We start from the raw sequence: 20,193 nt of genomic DNA on the forward strand, positions 1-20,193 counted from the left end.
CCTGATCCTGCCTCCCTCTGTGAGTGAAACACGGCCCCGAGAGCTCCCCACTCTCTCTACTCTCTCTTTCGTAGTGTATTTTTTCAGCCTTTTCTTCGGCTACTTACTTCTCTTCCCCTTGTGCCGCCGCCATTAAAGCCCCCTCGGCTTTGGTGTTTGGTTTGGAAGTCGGGGAAAAAAAGGATTTTAAAAAATGAGTTAAAGCGCGGACGGACGGACCAGACCGAGGGATGGGACTAGGGGTTGTTGGTGTTGTTGGTGATGATGGTGGCGGCGGAGGGGGGGAGGGTTTTTCCAGCTCCGAGGTTACGTATGGAAGTAAACGGCGAAGTAAATATGCGGCGGCTGACGGTCAAGTGAGTGGAGCCTGAGCTCGGATTGGAGTGGGTTTATCTGGGGGAAAGAGACGGAGAGGAGCAGCAGCAGGACTCAGGAGGAGAAGGAGGAGGAGAAGGGGGGGCTCCGGTGGTGGAAGCTCCATTTGTTTTGGGTGCAGTGTGTGAAAACTACGGAGTGTAAACACGGCGAAGCAAAGCAAAGGTAAGGCGGCTAAAAAAAAAACAGAGTTGACGAGCGACCGAGGGGCCTCTCCAACGGTTACATTAACGTTATCCCCCCTAACGTTAACGTTAGCGAACCGCCAGCTAGCTTGGCTTGGCTAACAGATAACTTACAGCTAGCTCGCTACATGGCTCTGTTTACACGCGATAATGGGGTTAGTAGCTAGTTTAGTTTGTGAGTTAAGTAATGATAACGGCCAATGCACACGTGACATTAAAAGTTAGCTTGTTGCTTTTTTCTTTTTAGCTGAATTCTGCATAGTGTACGAAGCTGTTGTTGTTGTTGTTGTTTTTTTCACAAGTATAAATTGATTGAATGTGACTGGCGTAGCTGTCAAAAGCATGGGTTAGGTTAGATCATAATGTGCCATTGGCTTTGACTGCACAACCTGCATCTCTCTCTATCTCCCTCTCGCACCCTCGCAAATGTGTTGAATTTCTCACGGTGTGTGTGTTCAGGGCTCCCAGACTGCCCCTAAATGGGAGCATTTTGCCCCTAAAATTTGAGACAGTGCAAGTATTTTTTTTTTTCATCTACTTGCGCATGTGCAACCAGTAAATTTAAAAACCCTAAAACCGATTTTTCTTTTCTTTTAACACTGGCGAAACATAGAAGGGACGGCTCAGAGTATCTGGTATCTGTCATTACAGGTGGCAGGCCAAGGTGTATGAGGATCATGAATGAAAAGGAAATGTGAATATTTGCTTTGCAAGTCGATTTATGGTGTGACCCCCTGAAATGTTCTGCTTGCGCTCCTAAAATTTGAAGTTGGTGCTCCTGGTTAAAAAAAAAAAAAAAGTTAGTCTGGAGCCCTGCATACATAGTGTACGAAGCTTTTTTCCACAAGTATAAATTGATTTAATGTGACTGTCGTAGCTGTCAAGCATGGGTTACGTTAAATCATAGTGTGTCATTGACTTTGACTACACAACCTGCAGCTCTCTCTCTCGCAAATGTGTTGAATTTCTCACGGTGTACGTGTGTGTGTGTTGGTAAACTTGGAGGCGTGGTGATGTAAACACACAGCACAACCGACTCCTCTCTGAGCTGCCTTACCGGGCTGTAACAATGACTTTGTCTTTATTATCTCTCATCCCACTAATAATAATAATAATGTTCAGAATGCAACTGGGGCACATGACATGTGGTTTGGATTATTCAGTTTCATATGCAGGTAATAATAGGCTTTGGGGCGAATTCAATTTCAGTGCATCAGTAAGTGTCTTAACCAGTCACGCGCCTCCCTGCTGGGTGTCTGGTTTCATCTGCCCTTGTCTCTTGTTACCCAGCTCGGCTGTAGGGCACAGTCGCCTGGTGTATGTAACTTGCTGTGTGTGTGTGTTTTTAAAGCCAGTGTCAGGTTTTAACAGTACTGTGAAGTTCAGTGTTGCACTCCTCTGACCTAGCACTTTTAGTACTTTGTGTGTCTCTAAACATTGCTGCTACAGATCGCTGCTAGATCAAGAGCAGACAGCACTGTAAACATTGTGAAGTGTCTGGCAGTGTGGGACCAAATGGCAGAGTGGCACAGATGGCTGTGTTAAAGAATGCTTTGCTTGAGTTTTGTGTAATTATGCATTATTGGAGAGATGTACACTAAGACATTGCCATTTTGAGCACCATATTTTGCCTTTTTGAGTGCACATGCATTCCTCTGAAATGTCTTGTTAATCTTTTCACCTTTCCAAAATGTTTGCCTGCAAGTTTGGGGATACTTTGGCTTGTCTTCTTAAATCATGCAGTGTAGTCAAGTTCAAAATGCTTGCATTTACATAAAATGCTTTTGCTAAAATGCCCTGTGTTTTTTCCCCCCTTTGTAACCCAGTGTACTGCTTGCTGTGTGATCTCCGCAAGAGTGGGTCTGCCGAACTGAGAGCCCCTCTGTACGGCAGGAAATCTCCCTCAGCGGCGGTGCGACGATGACCGAGCTGGTTGCCAAGTGGGCCTGTGAATACTGCACATACGAGAACTGGCCGTCAGCCATCAAGTGCACCATGTGCCGCGCTCAGAGGCCCAGTGGGGGTGCCATCATTACTGAGGAGCCCTTCAAGAGCAGCCCCGCTCTGGATGCCAGTCTGCACCAGTGGGACCCTGCAGGCCTGAGCAACAGCCCACCCCAAGGAGGCTCCAGTTTACTTATCTGTCCAGATTCCAGTGCCCGACCGCGTGTCCGCATTGCTGATGTACCTGAGACTAGCAGCAAGTGGTCATGCCACATGTGCACCTACCTGAACTGGCCGCGGGCCATCCGCTGCACTCAGTGTCTGTGCCAGAGGCAGCATGCTCAACAACAACAACAGCATGGGCAGCATGCAACCCATCAAGGACTTCATACCCAGCAGCCACGCAGCCCCACAGAGTCACCTCAGACCTCAGGCTCTGGGTGCCGTCCGTCTCCCTTGGCCACCACTACAGACCCCTGTGAGGAATATAACGACCGAAACAGGCTCAACACTCATGCACAGCACTGGACTTGCACTGCCTGCACTTACGAGAACTGGGCCAAGGCACAAAAGTGTGTGGTATGTGACCACCCTAGGCCAAACAGTCTACTAACTGAACCCATTGAACTGGCTTCGGAGCCCGAGAGCCAACAACCTTCCTCCAAACTTAACGAACAGGACAGGGACAACAGGAGGGGTGTTGTTGGACAGGGAATGGGGGGTGTGGTGGGTGGGGTGGGGGGTTGCAGCACCAGCCAAAGAAGGTCTCCCCCAACATCAAAGCGGGAGTCAGACGTGAACATGGACTTTCAGAGGATTGAATTGGCGTCAGGGGCTGGTATCGGGAGCAAAGAGGAGCTGGAGGTGGATTTCAAAAAACTGAAGCAGATCAAGAACAGGATGAGAAGGACTGATTGGCTGTTCCTCAATGCCTGTGTTGGTGAGTTTCAAGTATAGGATTTACTTACTTTACACTTGCTTTCCTTGTATATTGTTGTGCTGTTAGTTGGGCGATGAGTCAACTAAATTATGTAAGGCAGGCCAACACAGTGAAATGGGATTTCCCAGAACTCTCGGGAATGAGTAATATAGTTTTACCATCAACATGGCAATTTGTTGCAATGCAGTTTTTACAGAGTATCCCGGTCATTTTCTAAGTAACGCGCTACAGCTCTAGGTCCCCAAGTGCGACCATAGGAAAAAATATGAAAAAACTATGTGCAAACCGGACCTAGCTCTCCTGCTAGCTGCACTACACTGCCATTAAACAGCGAAGTAATGGGGGCAGTTCTTCTAACCACGACTTTGGCCTCTGTATAATGCTCAAAATATCACTACAAATGCTTTGCAACATTCACCAGTTCCTTACCAGGAAGGAGGGAAAAAAGATTTTGGATGGGGAAAAAAACAGTTACATTCATATTGATAATTTTTTCCCTATCCAAAATCATTTTTTCCTCCTAAATCCATGTTTTTGTTGATATGGAAACAGTCCTGAGCTTGACAGTCGACTAGTAAGGTCTACCCAGGAAGCTAGAGTAAACAGAGGTATGTGATAAAACACACGTTAACACTGCTCTCTCATATTAATGGAGTTATGCACACTGTAGTGATATTTTGAGCATTATATAGAGGCCAAAGTCACGGTTAGAAGAACTGCCTCCATTACTTCGCTGTTTAACTGCAGTGTAGCGCAGCTAGCAGGAGGAGAGCTAGGTCCTAGCTGCACATATTTTTGATGGATTTTTTCCTATGGTCGCACTCGGGGACCTAGAGCTAGAGCGTTACTTTGAAAATGACTGGAGTTCTCCTCTAAGATGACCCCAATTGGTTTCCTACTAAAGTTGGTGTTGAATATATACAGAGAAATCCTATGAGCTAGTGTAAAACTTCTCTGCACAAGCAGCAAGTGTCCGGCCACCCACACTGTAGACTGGTGAATGTGAAGTGGGAGGGAGGATGAACATTTTAAGAACAACTGCCTTTTTTTTCCCTCACTCACACCGCTATCTCACTGTTTCTCCTACGTTCGCCATGCCTATGTAGGGTTTGTTCTGTGCACCCACTCAACAGCCAGTCCTTTTTCCCTATCTATCTCCATGACAGTTGATTTTTCAGTATCACGCTGACAGCACAAATGTGACGGCCACACGTGCATTTGATCCCAGTGACACCTTTGTTGTGATTAATACGTTTTATGGGTTTTCATGCTCCTACCATCTTCAGAGCAAAGGAGTCACTCGATACGAAAGTCAAAGAAATATCACTGCAGTTAGTTTTCTTCTGGTCCTACACAGGCTGTCTTACTGCATGTGACATGGTGAATTCACTTATGTCGGCGCTGCTTGTCCCTTCGAGGCCATGTCTCATCTGCTCAGAGTGCCTGATGTGAGTGGCTGTGATTTCTTTTAGCGTATTTAAGTGTTCACCCTCCTTATCTGATTGGAAGTGCCCCTTTTATTTCTCTGCTGTCCCTTGAAGGAAATTAAATCCAAACCACGTCTGAAATCACTCTCTCTTTGCCACCAAGTTCATTATCTGCTTTGGAAGATTTGAGATCTTCAGCTATCATTATTTTCACGATCATTATCTGGCATTTATTTGCTGAATTAATCACTTGAGAACAGTGGCTCTTATAATTTCCCAAAGCCCAAGTAGACATATGACTCAAGTATTTTTTTTTATTTTTTTTGTCTGATAAACAGTCCAAACCTCAGAAATATTCAATTTACTGTCTTGGAAAAGAAAAGGCATAAAATATTCACATTCGAGGAGCATGTTTGGTTCATCAATGACTGGAATGATTGAATGATAATTAAAATGGTTGCCTGGTGATTAGCAGATGGGTTGTCTGATTGTTTCAGCTCCAGATATTGTGAGTGTCTGATATTTTGTCCTCAAATGTTTCCTCGATGTAGTGTCCATATTTTACACACTTGAAATTTGCCAATAAACCCACAATGCAAAGTTTCGCCTTCACTCCAGACATCATGACAGATGCAACTTACTAATGTCGCACTACATCTGTCAGCAGCGACACAAGATGACTCACAATTGACAGCTCAGTTTTATACTAAACATAGAGTAAATTAAATTACCAAGTGTTATTTACGTAGGGAATATTGAGAGAGTGGAAGAGGTTTGACCCAGCTGCGGTCTTACAGGACATAGAGGGAGTTCATAGCTCAGTTGTGATGAGGACAGGCTTCTGGATGGGTTCCCTGTCACTGACGTATAGACCTCAGTGTTTGTAAACAGTGGCCAAAAAAGTTCTGACAGAGTAGACACCCTAGTTTCCCGGAGGGGCCTGCTACTCCAGAAATAGCACAAACCCATGAAACAGACGTCCAAAATAAAGAAGTCTGGGGCAATAGCGATGACCTTCGCCCCTCTGCTGTGTGGATGACCGTAAGCCAGCTCAAATGATGTCGCTTACACATGTGGTGTCTGTGTGGGCACTTCTCGTTTCCACCCAGTCACAGAGCATTACACGCTTATCCTGTTTATGATGCTATAAACAGGATTGTGATTGTTCATCTGTTTTCAGACGAGTGACTTTCATGATGTTGCTTTTCGAGGTCAAATGCTGACATTGCAGGCTGGCTGCCTCAGCTGCTCTGCAAAGATTTCCTTCAGACGTGGTGAATGGCATTGACAGTGGGCAGTTTGATGCTGATGCATGATGCCTGGGACTTTTCCGATGAATTTGATGAGCTACAAGTAGCTTTCTTTTACGTATCACTTGGATCACTGTAAGTTTGTTTAGTGTTACTTGTGTAGTGTTACTGGCCAACTATAAACTATTACTAAAATATAATAGAACAACAAGTATACTCAAAAATAGGTTAGATTAGGCCCTTGTTTACAGTGTAAACTTCGATCATGTGTTCTTCTCTGTGTGCACAGGGGTCTGGGGCCTCACTTATCATATGAGGGTGATGAATTGGGAAATATCCCAGATAGGGTGTCAGTCCGTTACAGTGATAACATGATGGACTCACCGTCACAGACTCATGAATACCTTCATGCAGTTCAAAGTCTCCAGTGCTCCTGGCCTGAGAGTGTGAAAGGAAACAGGAGCACCGTCAAAGGAAGCCAAAGTGAACACAGGGGGAATGTGCAAACACTAAACAAACGCGTGTCCTACTTTCAGTGAGGTGACAGTAGTAACAAGGGCTGAGTGATACGGGACAAAACTCGTACCTCAGGACTTTAGGCTTTGTGTAGCCTGGTAGTTACACATTCTCTGTGAAGAAAGTCTGTGTATCAGGTGTGCACAGGGAACAAAAACAAAATTGGTTAATGACTGATTTACCACCGTTCACTGGTAAAATACAAAAAATACCATTAACTGTGTGCATGAAAAAGACATTTATCAAAAGTTCTTTCCATAAAATAGATAAAACATGTAATACAATAGAAATTCTTTTATCCCACAAGAATGAAATGTTCGCATTCGAGACTGATATATTATAGACATTTGACAATACATGACATGTCTGATTTCCCAAAATAGAAAGCAATGTGGATTTCTAGCAAATCTCATCATATTGAAAAACTAAGAAAATGTATTTGTGAATGACCCCTTTTCTTCTCTAGTTTAATACCCAGCCCAGCATAATCTCTGGCTACTTTGAAGACAGACATTTTTACATGTTATTGCAAGAAAAGCATGGGCGTAACTAATGGTATTAATAATGGCTCCAATCTGTTTGGGTGTCTCAGTAAGATATGTCTGTGAGCCAACACACACAATACCAAGAAACTTGCATGTCAATGCGGTGTTACAGCTGTTAACTGTGAACTGAAAAAGTCTATATATTGAGAGAGATGTGAGGGTTGTTTGTCTTGTGAGAGCTCATGTAAAAGCCATCATACTGGGACTGGGTTTACAATAAACAACACCCATCATCTATCTTCACAGCTAATAATGTGTCAGACTCGGCACTCAGCACTTACCGTTCTGCCACTGGGCTGAGATTGTTGAAATGCAACAAAAGGAGGCAGACTGCTGCGTTATGATGAATAATGTTATCCTGCAAAACATTCAATCATTCATGGAAACTCGTGAAATGAACTGCACTTTATTTGCTTGTTTTAAGAAATTCAAGAAAATTCAGGCAAAGGTGGACATGCTTAGTTTTTCTTTTTAGGGCTGCAACTAATGACCATTTATCATTATTGACTTCCCAATTCCCCAATTCATGGTTTGTCTCCAATTGCCAGAAAATTAGGAAAAATGAATGTGCAGGTCACAACTTGTCCACAAGAGCGTTTTGGAGTTGTTGGATTGTGTATTTGATGAGTTTGATGAGGGGAAACCAAGAAATCCCATAAGCCTCCGTAGCGTAGCTCTGAGCAGCTCGTGGCTCTGCTTCGCCGTTACAAAAATACATTTTCGGGGGAAACACTGGACTGCTAAAACTATAGGGATTATGGCAATGGGCCAATTTGCCAAAATGTTGAACTATTCCTTTAACTTGGTAGTCAGTTACCCTCTGAAGTGGCTGGTTGAGCAGGTTGTTGCTCGTATCCCCATGATACAGGTGACCACTCTCCACATAACGGAAAGGAAAAGAACATTTACAGTGTGGAGGGAAAAGACCAGCACCACTTAGCCTCGTCCGTTCTCTTTCATCAGTCTTGTCTTAAAGTGAACGCCTGTTTGCATATTTTGTGCCTTTTGTGTTGTCTAAAGGATCTGAGAGTACTGAGAGCACAGTACTGACTGCGGGGCTGCAGACACGCCCACACTAATGGAGTGTTTTGTGCAAAGTGGTTGTGATCCCTCTCTCTCTATCGCACTGCGCTGCCATTGTGTACTTTCTCTCTTCATCTCTCACACTGCTGGCCGGCTCCACATGGCACAGCGTGTCCTTCCACCCACTCCACATGTCTCTCTCGCTCTCTGTCTCACTCTCGCGCAGATATGCAGCTGAGCATTGTGTGTGGTCCTTTGACATGAGAACAAAAGCTCAACAGTGTTTCATGCTGTCAAATGTGCGAGAGAATGCTACATGGGCATTTACTGTATATGCTGGAAATGCAGAGAGAAATTTTGCGTTGCTGTGTCGCATTGAAGTTTGTGCACACTCAAAGGTTTTGCTTTATTTTATTCTAATTCTTGTCAAACTGTTCATTCTCTTTCAAAAGCGAAATAAGTTTGGCTTCATCTCACTGTGGTGCTGGATTGATCACAGTAACAAAGGCTTGAAACAGACATTTTCTGATCATACAACCATCCACATTTGATGAGTTGACTATTATCATTGTAGCTTTACTATTGCACACTCACCCAGAGACACCCTTTTCTTCACTTCATTGAAATACAAAATACAAAAAAAATGCTGACATTTTTTGTGCGCCAAATGTGTAACAGATGACAGATGGAAAATGTTCAAGTTCACATCCAAACAGTCAGTGTGTTTTTAAGCGAATGGTTTTAGTGCTGGATTACTGTAATAACTTATTTAGCATAATAACCTCAAGGCAAGTGGGTGTACACTGTAGTAACCCTCCTTCTGCAGACAGTTACGTAAATAATTTTCAATAGTTTGGCTGCCATGGTGAGTTGGTCACAGAGTCATTTTGTGCTCTACATAGTGTTTGACACCTGTCTGTATGTAGTTTTTCAGTATTTGATGTTTGCACCAGCACAGAAAGGACACCTGCACGTATCTGATCCAGCACCTCCTTCCACCCACACGCTAAGATCTAAGCCTGCAGATTAAGAGTGCAAAAAATAACTGGCAGATCACAAAGTGGCCCCCCATTGTCTTTTCCCCTTGACTTCAAAGTCGGTGAAGCTGTTTCAGCTGTGACGGAGATAAAGCACATTTTGATCTCCAATATTTCATACTTTTTTGGTCGAGCACAAAATGTCCTCTGCACAAGGTTGTTCTGAAGATAAGTCAATTTTTTATCCATCATGCCAGCTCATTCTAGCCTCACTGATCAACTGATGTTTGTTCGGTGTCCTCTTTGATTTGTCTGCAAAGCACAATCATCAAGCTACATGATGCAAACAAAAAAGTAAACTGATGAACACCTTTTGATTTATTTATCAGGTTGTTTGATTCAAAGTCGTTCTGAAGTTGTTAAATCAATCGCTGAAGGTCTTTGTAACACACTCTAAAATACGAACTTGTGTTGGAGCAAAAAATTATTTTTGGTCACTTTGTACACCACATAATTTGGTTCTTTTATGTTAAATTATTTAAAAGTACCAAATAAATACCAAATACCAAAAGAAAATAGTTTCCAGTTTGAACTGTTGTTTATTAATGTGACCTTTTCTTCTTTCTCTCTCTTTCTCTGACAGGTGTGGTGGAAGGCGACCTGGCGGCTGTGGAGGCCTACAAGTCATCAGGAGGCGACATAGCGCGACAGCTGACGTCAGACGAGGTGCGCCTATTAAATCGTCCCTCGGCGTTCGATGACGGCTTCACGCTGGTTCACCTGGCCATCCGCTTCCAGAGGCAGGACATGCTGGCTGTGTTACTCACAGAGGTCAGTGGAGACAACCTGCTACTGCCGCACAGGGATCCACTATGGATTAGTTGTGTGCAACAGATACAGATTTTAAGCCTTTTCCCAGTCATTAGTCATGTTACATAACTCACATTTGTTTCTCCTACTCCCTCTCCACTTGTATTCAAAACAAGGTTCAACCAAATCTCAAACGATTCAGCATAATTTGTGCATTTGCACAGGCGTTAAAGTACAAAGCAAAAACTATTGGGCTCTATCCATAAAAAAGGTAAAGTCTCATCTAGTAGCAACAGACTTGAATCATAGTCATTTTTATCACTGGTGGGAAATAGACCCTTTTATTATGGGATGTTGTTTATGAGTCAGAGTTGACGCAGCTTTTTCCTGTGAAGTCTGTTAATCTCAACATCCAATGAGATCAGCCAAGAGAAATTATAAGGACAATGGGTTTGCAGAGAGGAATGAGGCTGGAAGTCGGCTCTACACTCGCCTCCTCGTCCATCTCAGCTCAGCACAGAACCAGACGGGGATGTGATGGTCTTATCCCCAGTAGTTATTCTATGTTGTCAGTGACGTTTACATCCAGTCTTCTGTTAGAAAAACATTAGTTCCCTTTTGTGCCGATGAGAACTGAAGCCTCGTTGAGTGAACAGTGTGAACAGTGTGTACCAAGGTTGATAGCAGCTTGCTTGCTGTCAGCACTGTGATCCTGGATTGCCTCTCCTCCCACACTCAGTCAGACTTTTGTTTTTTCTAAGAGGAGGAGGAGGAGGGGGGGGGGGGGTCAGTGAGCAACCGCTGGATCATGCTCGGAAAATGCTTCAAAGCTGACGACGGCTCGAACACCGAACACAGAGACATCTCTTTTCATCCTCTTGTCCTAGAGGAGACTTGGATTAGATTAGAGAAAGTAAAATTAGCTCACATCACTGTCACCTACCCAAACACACGAAACAGTAATGGCTTTTGTTAAGTATTCAGGCTTGTAGACAACAACATCACTTTAGCATGATAAATTCTCACTTTTGAATCATCCAAAACTTGTTGTAGATTTGCTGCAAGATGTTCTTCATCTCTGCATACTCCTCACACATCCTTGTGTCTTTTCTGCAGGTGTCTCAACAGGCAGCCAAGTGTATTCCAGCGATGGTTTGTCCTGAGTTAACGGAGCAGATCCGTCGTGAGGTGGCGGCCTCCCTCCACCAGCGCAAGGGAGACTTCACCTGCTATTTCCTCACAGACTTGGTGACCTTTACCCTGCCTGCAGGTCAGCACCTCATCAGCAGACAAATAAACAAATATGACCACGACGACGGCAACGACACACAGCGCTCTCTCACACAAATTGACAGAAGTCATGACATGATTTCCAGAAGCTGTCAAAGTGTATTTTCACGAGTTTTTGTGGAAAGGGGAATTTAAAACTCTGTAGCTGAAGAAACCCAGTCCAGTCGTCCCCTCTGGCCTTCCAAGTGTGTGATAGAGTTCTTGTTTGTTTACTTGTGCCGTATGAAATTGCCTGTTGTTCAGATGCTGAAGGGACATAATGCCACAGTTGTCTGTTTCCAACTGCCAGAAGACGGAGGCCACTTCTGGCTCACTGTCTGTGCATTGTTCTTGAATACCGAGTACACCGACTGCCAACGGTGCATATCTCTCGTCTCTATAACAAAGCTATATTTAGCATTTTTGCCAATGTCTCTGTGTAAAATTGCATGTATTCAGTGCCATTTCTGTTGAATTTCATTGTTAGGGAATAGCTATTATGGTCCTGCCTGTTGCTGGTAGCTAAGCTAAGGATTTTTGTTAGGCCGAGTGTTCAGGACAATGCAGAACTTGGCTTCTGGCCACTATAGAAAGCCATTCTGTTCAGTTCCACACAAGTCAATGCATTCATTTATTTTAGTGAAAGAATGAGCCACTGTGTTAACGAGAGCTTGGAGCACACAGTGAAAGCCAGTGGCTATTGTGGAAAGAACAAAACATGGTGGCTTGAGTTGAAATGAGCCACAACTGAAAACATTTCTAGTTGGGCCTTTTCACTCGTTTCAGTTAAGTGGTGAAGTTAGTTTAGATGGAGATGAATGTGTTCTTCACAATAACCTGGGTGTCTGATACCACGCTTCTTCTGTGTCTGTCTTTTGTTTCAGACATTGAGGACTTGCCCCAAGCAGTTCAGGAAAAGCTGTTTGATGAGGTGCTGGACCGAGACGTACAAAAAGGTGAAATGTTTTCTCTATCAGCCTAGCAGTAACACCTCTCACACGCTGTGCTTACATATTCATGCAACTGCTTTGAAAGAGAGGGAGAGAGAAACCAGATCCAAGTTGACAACGGTGGTGTGGCAGCTTGGCAAACACAGGAGCCCCCTCGCAAACTGTATACTATAACGGGAAGGCTGCCGAGCACTGGCAGTGTTTTATTACTTGTATCCTCTCTCTTGCCAACGCAGTGTTTGCCCGCCTGTTTGTCAGCCCTGCCAGGAGGTCTGCCTTTATCGTGTGTACCAGTTGCGTCGACCCTAATCAGCCTAATTGAGTTTTAGGGATTTCTCTGATCCCCGCTGAATGATTGTACTTCCTCTCGGCCCACACACACACACGCACACATATAAACACACTTTTAAAGGGCACAATATTCCAGCAACTCTTTTCTTTCTGTAGTGTGTCTTTGTGTGTATAATCAGCCCAGTGTGTCAAACCAAACATCGGGGACTGCAGGTAAAGACTAAAGGGGAGACACAAATCCTTCTTTCACCTTCAAGATCCTCTACATGCGTTTGTACTTAAGAGTTTTGGCAGAAACATGAAATGCCCGAGTCAACAGAAAAACCTTGTATCCTTGTTAAGGGATTAAGACAAGACCAGCTAACACTACTTTAAACCTGATTACTGGGACATGTAAACCCTTCCACCTTTCTTAAGCGTGCACGATGTGAATGCATTTGCTGTGAAAAACAGCAGTGAGATCATTACGAGAGGTTTTACGCGGCTGTGTCCAGAATGATTCAGGACTGAGTCTGATTTGAATTGAACTTAACCGTATTGACCTTGTTTTGTTGTTGCTCTTACAAACTAAAAAGCTAAACTGCTAAATAAATCACTTTCTACAGCGAAACAGAAGGTCATTTGTAAATTTCAAACACATGGTCACAGTAGGAAAAGAGTGTGTGCTCTTCCACTACACAGCTCATTTGTCTCAGCGCTCTGCCAATTCAAAAGCTGCACCCGCCCAAAAGAGTCTGTTAAAACGGCTGAGTAAGATCCTTCTGTGGAGTAAAATACGTTAAATGCACCAGCACTGGTAGTAAATATCGTGGAAGGTTTGGTCAGAAATCTGAGTACTGACAACGCATGCTCACTGAAACTCATAGCATTCAACCATCACTGACTTCACTTTGCATTTTAAAAGACAATGTGCTGTTTTGTGTTCAGCCAGTTGCGTCGCAATAACACGAAACAGTAGAAGAGATCACAGTGTTCTGTCTGCTCGGCTGCGAACAGAGATCGGTCGTCACAGGGCAACAGATGACGCTTTCCCTGGCTCTCTCTCCTATAAATATTAGCATGTTGTACGGTCTATATACTCTGAGTTGTGGCAGTCAGCGGGTTTTGTGGTGTGGATGCAGATCTATTTAGACACTGTTATGTCACTTCTATTTTGACAGGTGTTAGAAGCCATTAACACACTTCACTCTTTCGCCATCATGTGTCTTGCTGCCTTGAAAAAAAAACAAAAACACTTTGGCTTCTAATTGCCCCAGAGGTTTTTGCAGAGATACACCACTCACCTTCTCCTCTCCTCTTGTGTTCAGAGCTTGAAGAGGAGTCTCCCATCATCAACTGGTCCCTGGAGCTCGGGACCAGGTTGGACAGTCGACTGTACGCCCTGTGGAACCGCACGGCCGGCGACTGCCTGCTCGACTCGGTGCTGCAGGCCACGTGGGGCATCTACGACAAGGACTCTGTGCTCCGCAAGACGCTCCACGACAGCCTGCACGACTGCTCTCACTGGTGAGGCCTGCAGACCAGGGACCGGGAGCACACGTTACAGCGTGTTCAAGACTTCCATCTAGTCTCAGTTCTGTGTTTAGTGATGCACCGCACATCAATAATAGAAAAGTGTTGACTCAGTGAGTGCTGGTGAGTTGGTGTTTGCTGCTTTTCCGGCGCAAAGGTGGATGTACTGCTTCTTTAATATACAGTATATATAAATGTACATGTACTGCAGACGGAGTAAATGTGTATTTCTCTACTGAATCCCCGGCCTCTGAACCATCAGGTTTCAATAACAACACAGCCAGGTCTTTTTACCCTTACACTCTAAGCACTTAGCTGAGCTTTTCTCAGAGAAATGTTTAGAAGAAGTGAGCAGGTTGTGTTGTCGTGTCTCCCTCGAGGACACCAAAACTGCGGAAACATGATATTCAACATTCTCAGGTTACATTCATTTTTCTTGTGCTTCGCGTGACTATGTCACATATTGGGACATTTCTGGTTTCTCCAAAGTTTTAACTGGCAGCTTGTTCAGCGAGGTCTGAAGTCTCATGTGAGACTCGCTCCACATGAACAAAACAGCCCAGTGTGACTCATGTCTAAGCAGCTGTGGGTTCGTGTTTTTTTTTTACTGAGAAAATTACGGCTTTGTTATGATGAGTAATTGCCATCCAACCTCACCTGCAACAAAGTTGGGGGGGGATTTAGTGAGGAGTTGTAGCACACCTTTGCACAGAGAGCTCAAATATCATAAACATAACAGTATTTGTCTGTGTGTGTGTGGTCTGTAGGTTTTACACGCGTTGGAAGGAGTGGGAGTCGTGGTATTCCCAGAGCTTCGGCCTCCACTTTTCACTCCGGGAGGAGCAGTGGCAGGAAGACTGGGCTTTTATTCTTTCTTTGGCCAGTCAGGTATGTGCACATGAGAGCAAACACATTAACATGGAGGACAGGAGCTCGATGTGCTTAAAGATGTGACACACTAATGATGTATGAATTATGCAAAAGGCTTTACTGCTCCCACCACACTGTAGTTAATCTGCAATGCCTTCTGAAAGTGCATCCTGGCTGTCATCAGCACTTCTCTGCTTCTCTCCGCTCTGTGTGACCTCACAGACCAAGTATTTGGGCGGGTTGTTATTATATCTGGGCGTGAAAGAGTAGTAATTGTGTGCTTTTTGTGTTTTAACATTTGGGAGCGTGCTGCCGAGGGAACTTGGCAGAGGCGACGTGCAGAAATCAACAGTCGTCGTAGCTGTAATTTCACCAAACATGGCTTTTTAACTGTTACTCCCTTTCTTGTGTTGTGTTTTCTCCTCCTCACAGCCAGGATCCAGCTTGGAGCAGACCCACATTTTCGTTCTTGCACACATACTTCGCAGGCCCATTATCGTCTACGGAGTGAAGTATTATAAAAGTTTCCGTGGCGAAACGCTCGGGTACACCCGTTTTCAAGGTGAGCGGCCGGTCGACGGCGTGGGTCGATGTTGTTTTGGTCAAATATCGTCAGATGTGAATGCAGCTCTGCTCTGGTGGGAGTAGGACTAGACTTCCTTTGTGAAATAGCTCCAGCCTACATGTGTCTGCATAGCTGACATAGCTGACATAACTGCCCCTCTGATCTGTCAGTAATTGCTATTTACAACATGCATCAGTCCAGTGTCGTTCATTTAAGGGGTTATTTTAGTAGCGTGGGACTCGAAATAACATAAACAACAAAACAAACACCCCCTCCGTCATCACCAGAGCACATTTAGAAGCGTGTTGCAGGAAAATGTTCCACACACACACACACACACGTCCAAACACATGCGAACATATGTGAATCATCAGGACCCCGAGTCGAACAGTCCTATGGTCCACCTTTACTGCCAGCAGTAAAAACAGTCTGGATTCAATTTGAGTGACGCTGCATTGGGGATGATGAAAGCGCTCGGTAAAGGGCCAAGTGTTTGTGGTAAAGCCTGTGATTTACTGTTGCCATGAGCCGATGTTGAACACACAGCGCCTATAGGCTGCAGAGGGAGCTCCGTTAAAGTGGCGACCGAGAGAACCCAGTAAAAACACAGTTGTTACTGGGAGAGGAGAGGAGCGTTACACAGGCTTCTCAGTTTCACAGGTATTCATGAAAGAATCAAAAGTTCATTATGCCGCCTTCAAAATAAGTATTGTACTGTAGTGAACTGAGAGCAAATATTTTTGTTCTGCTTTTAATTTGTTGTACAACACCTGCATATACATCACAGAGGGTCCTTGACTCTTTTTCAAATCCTGATTAACACTTAACTTGTTTTAATCATGACTCTTCAAGATGAATGAACCAAGCCAAATTAATTATTAATTATTCGGAAACATTCATGCTCTCCTCCAGCACTACAATTAAGTCTATTTGTCAGAAAACTGTGAGTAAAATGATGTTCCTGAACCAACACAGTGGTGTGTTTCTCTGAAGTGTGTCAATGGAGCTACAGTTTCCTCCTCCGTCTGGATCCTGTTGTATCCTGTATCCACTGACTCCTGGACCCTGGTTCACAGCTCCACCTGTGTAACATGTTTTAGGTCCAAGTTTTGAGTCAGTTGCTCTGTGAGATTAAGCCGTCAGTTCCCCACAGTCACAAGTCGTCTCAAAGTAACATCGGACACCTGCGGATACTTCTCCAGATCCTTTATCAGCAAAATTGACACCGTACGCTGTCGGACATCACCACACCCTACCTACCCAAATGTCCCTTTAGAGATTGATAGTTCCCTCTGCTCCACTTTAGAAAATGCTGCACACTGTTGGGCTCAGTATTTGGTCAATAATTAATAGCTCCTTGGTCAGTGGCTCTGTCATTCACCCTCTGATTAAAACAAAAAGGAAAAACAAAAGAAATTTGAGATCTGTCTGTTCCTAGTAACTGTTGACCAACCTCAAAGCTCATTGTTTTAACACTTCATCAAATTGTTCAAGAATGTTGATTTTTTTTTTTCTCAAATTATGTTTTATTCAGACAAATTCAATGCACTGAACCAATGTTTCATTTGTCAACATGAAGACATAACTCATCACATTTTGGCTTTTTATTTGTTTGTATTTAATCTTTTCTCTGTGCACTGCTTGTTATATCATTTTGTTTTGGACACGTTCTCTGTAGCGAAACCGGCTCAGCCTGACTGTGTAATAACGCCTGTAAAACTGGTTTCAGAAAACAATTAAAACACTCGTCTCACTCTCCGTCCTCCTTCCCCTCCAGGTGTGTACTTGCCCCTTTTATGGGAGCAGAGTTTCTGCTGGAAGAGCCCCATCGCTCTGGGCTACACGCGGGGTCACTTCTCAGCACTGGTGGCCATGGAGAACGACGGATTTGACAATCGCGGCGCGGGCGCCAACCTCAACACGGACGATGACGTGACGGTCACGTTCCTGCCGTTGGTGGACAGCGAGAGGAAGCTGCTCCACATTCACTTCCTCTCAGCGCAGGAGGTAAGCACCTTGCACTAAGTCGTATGGAAAATTGATGGGGGTTTTTTGATCAAATTTTTTATTTTATTTTAATTCAGACACAAAACAAATGCTGATATACAGCCACTGAACATACCGTTACATCAACCACCCCACCCTCCCCCCAAATACTAAAAAAACTAAAAAATACATATGAAAATATCCTGAAAGAAGGAAAGGGGGGAGGAGAGAATTAAGACAACGCGGCTAAACCAAACAACAATAATCAAAAAAGAAAGACTTGTGGAATTGTGGGATAGCTAATACAGATGTGCAGATCAATACAAGATGTCAAGTGAGGTAAGTCAGATACACAAACAGGTCACAGAGTGAGCTTTTCAGTGTTTCAGCCGTAATGAACCACATATTGACATTCGCCTCTTTAGCCCCATTTATTCGTGCTGTCGACAACTCCATATAAATAACATCAAGAAAATGTATGGTTTTTTTGTTGCGAGTATGAAATTTGTTGACTTGAAAACTCACTCTGATTGTTCCATGTCTCTCCATCGTGCGTCTCAGATGGGAAACGAGGAGCAGCAGGAGAAGCTGCTGCGGGAGTGGCTGGACTGCTGCGTGACCGAGGGCGGGGTCCTGGTGGCGCTTCAGAAAAGCTCCCGCCGCCGCAACCACCCGCTCGTCACCCAGATGGTGGAGAAGTGGCTGGACGGCTACCGACAGATCCGACCCTGCGCCTCTCTGTCCGACGGCGAGGAGGAGGAAGACGACGAGGACGAGTGACAAAACTGAAGTGGAGGGACTGGGGAGGGGGGGACGGGGCAGGACTCCTCCCCCCCTCCTCTCTCTTACAATTTTACTTTATAATTTTTTTTTCCTTCTTTTATTTTCTTTTCCTCTTTTCCTGACACGGACAAACTGTGAAGCCTTCAGGAGAAGACAGGGAACTACACGCCCCCCGCCCAACTCCCACCTGACAGAGAAAGAAACACTGCGACTACTACACACAGGCACCGGGACATGAAACACGTTCAACACTTTAACCCAGACCAACCTGAGACTGACAAACGCCTCTGTGCTGCAACACACAGACGTGGAGAGAGAATAAAGGTTTACGAATTCAGATGACCTTTTGATTTGTGTTGAGTTTAACAATGTAAAGGAAAAAAGGAATCTTTATCTATAGATGTAAAATGCATGTGGTTGTTTAAAAAAAAAAAAGAGTAAGGAAATATACCAGCATTGATTCAAAACAAAACTTTATATCCGATCAGTATGGGCACTGACAAAAGCACACTTCCAAATTGATTTTATGACGTTTTTTCCAGTTGTAACACAGTTGGCTTGTTTAGCATTTTGTTTTTGAACAGGCAGGGACAAAGCCAATAATAAATATCATTATCTTTAGAGAACCAGAGATTGTGTAATAATTAAATGACTTTAATCCTTATTACTAAGCACTGCACATTTATTAAGACATTTATATATAAATACAGTATCATGGCTTGAATTAAGGTCATTATATGAAGCTCTTGAAAAGGGAGATTTTTCCTTTACAAGTCAAATCTACACTCACTAAGGTTTAGCACACAAACATTCATGTTGGATCTTTGGTTTACTACTTTTTTCTTTTTTTTTTCAGACTGACTGAAAAGTTGTGCATGTGTGTGTGAGCGCGTATGTGTGGGTGTGTGGTTTTTCTTCTATGAACTATGAACTACATATTTATTGTTTGGAAACTTATTTGAGCTAATAAGAGCTTTCTGTATATTTTTTCTCGTTTTTGTGGTTTTTGTTAATTATTTTCAATCTTGATGAAGACATGTTGCACAGAAACACTGTTGCTGTGAGGAAAGAACCAACCATGACCATCGGTGAAAAGTTTACTTATATTGTTGCGTGCGATTTAGTACCTCATTTGGATGCCTAAAATCTGGTGCTTTTGATTTTCCTCTTTTTAGGGAGGGGGGGGCAGGCAAGTGAGGGATCGAGACACATTCAACGTCTTGTCTCATCATCGTTCAGTCTCCGACTTCCTTCTTTGTCCCTCTTTCCTTACAGCATCCGTCGTCACAGTCACCCTCACAGTACACGTCAGTTCACCTCCTCTGTAACTTACGCCTGTTTGTTGTCATTATGTGAAGACATCTTTAAGTTTTTGATTAAGGTTGTTGTGAAAGACTGCAACATATAAAACCAAAGCTGACAAAAAAGAAAAAAAAAACACGAGTTTTCGTTACCTTTTTTTGCTGTGAATGTTTGCATTTTGTTTTTCCTTGCCATTGCGTACTGTAACCTCTTTCGTGTTTCATTCGAGTCATACACGTTTTGAGCATCACCTGTATGTTGCTTTGTATTTATGCAATAGTTGCAGTTGTGACTATGATGGTTTGTGGATTTAGGCCTGACTTCACTATACAGAGTGTAACGCAAAGAACAAGTAAAATAAGGAAAAAAAAAATAAAGGAAAACCGTTTTGAATGTCCAACTACACTGTTTCCTGTCTGATATTCTTGGGTCCATGTTTTCAGCTCAGAAACACAACATAAGCTGCTCTATGTGGGTTAAGGTTCATAGCCCCCTCTAGTGGAGGGAAACTTCTCACTTGACAACTAAAGATCAATAACAAACACTTAACCCCCCCAATTAGTATTTTTTAAAAAGTAATAAATGGTTTACACCATACACACTGTAATATAGTTGTATACCGATATAAGAACATTTATTACAAATTATTTTGTAAAAAATACATCTGTTACTG

The 20,193-nt window shown here is 43.6% G+C and overlaps 1 protein-coding gene across 1 annotated transcript; it reads left to right on the top strand.

Annotated features, from left to right (window-relative positions):
* Positions 1-19: 19 nt before the first annotated feature.
* Positions 20-19,912, top strand: zranb1b (zinc finger, RAN-binding domain containing 1b). The gene is made up of 10 exons (XM_083988388.1): positions 20-540; positions 2,387-3,444; positions 9,826-10,013; positions 11,109-11,262; positions 12,146-12,217; positions 13,810-14,008; positions 14,782-14,902; positions 15,317-15,446; positions 17,227-17,456; positions 17,997-19,912. The coding sequence occupies exons 2-10, from the start codon at positions 2,481-2,483 to the stop codon at positions 18,213-18,215; spliced, it is 2,277 nt and encodes a 758-aa protein (XP_083844514.1). The 5' UTR covers positions 20-540; positions 2,387-2,480; the 3' UTR covers positions 18,216-19,912.
* Positions 19,913-20,193: the final 281 nt, after the last annotated feature.

Source organism: Trachurus trachurus, assembly GCF_905171665.1.
Source record: "Trachurus trachurus genome assembly, chromosome: 15".
Classification (NCBI taxonomy): Eukaryota; Metazoa; Chordata; class Actinopteri; order Carangiformes; family Carangidae; genus Trachurus; species Trachurus trachurus.

Coding starts and splice junctions, on each gene's coding strand:
- zranb1b (XM_083988388.1), top strand. CDS start 2,481: ATGACCGAGCTGGTTGCCAAGTGGGCCTGTGAATACTGCACATACGAG. Junction 3,445..9,825: donor GTTCCTCAATGCCTGTGTTG/GTGAGTTTCAAG, acceptor TTTCTCTGACAG/GTGTGGTGGAAGGCGACCTG. Junction 17,457..17,996: donor ACTTCCTCTCAGCGCAGGAG/GTAAGCACCTTG, acceptor CGTGCGTCTCAG/ATGGGAAACGAGGAGCAGCA.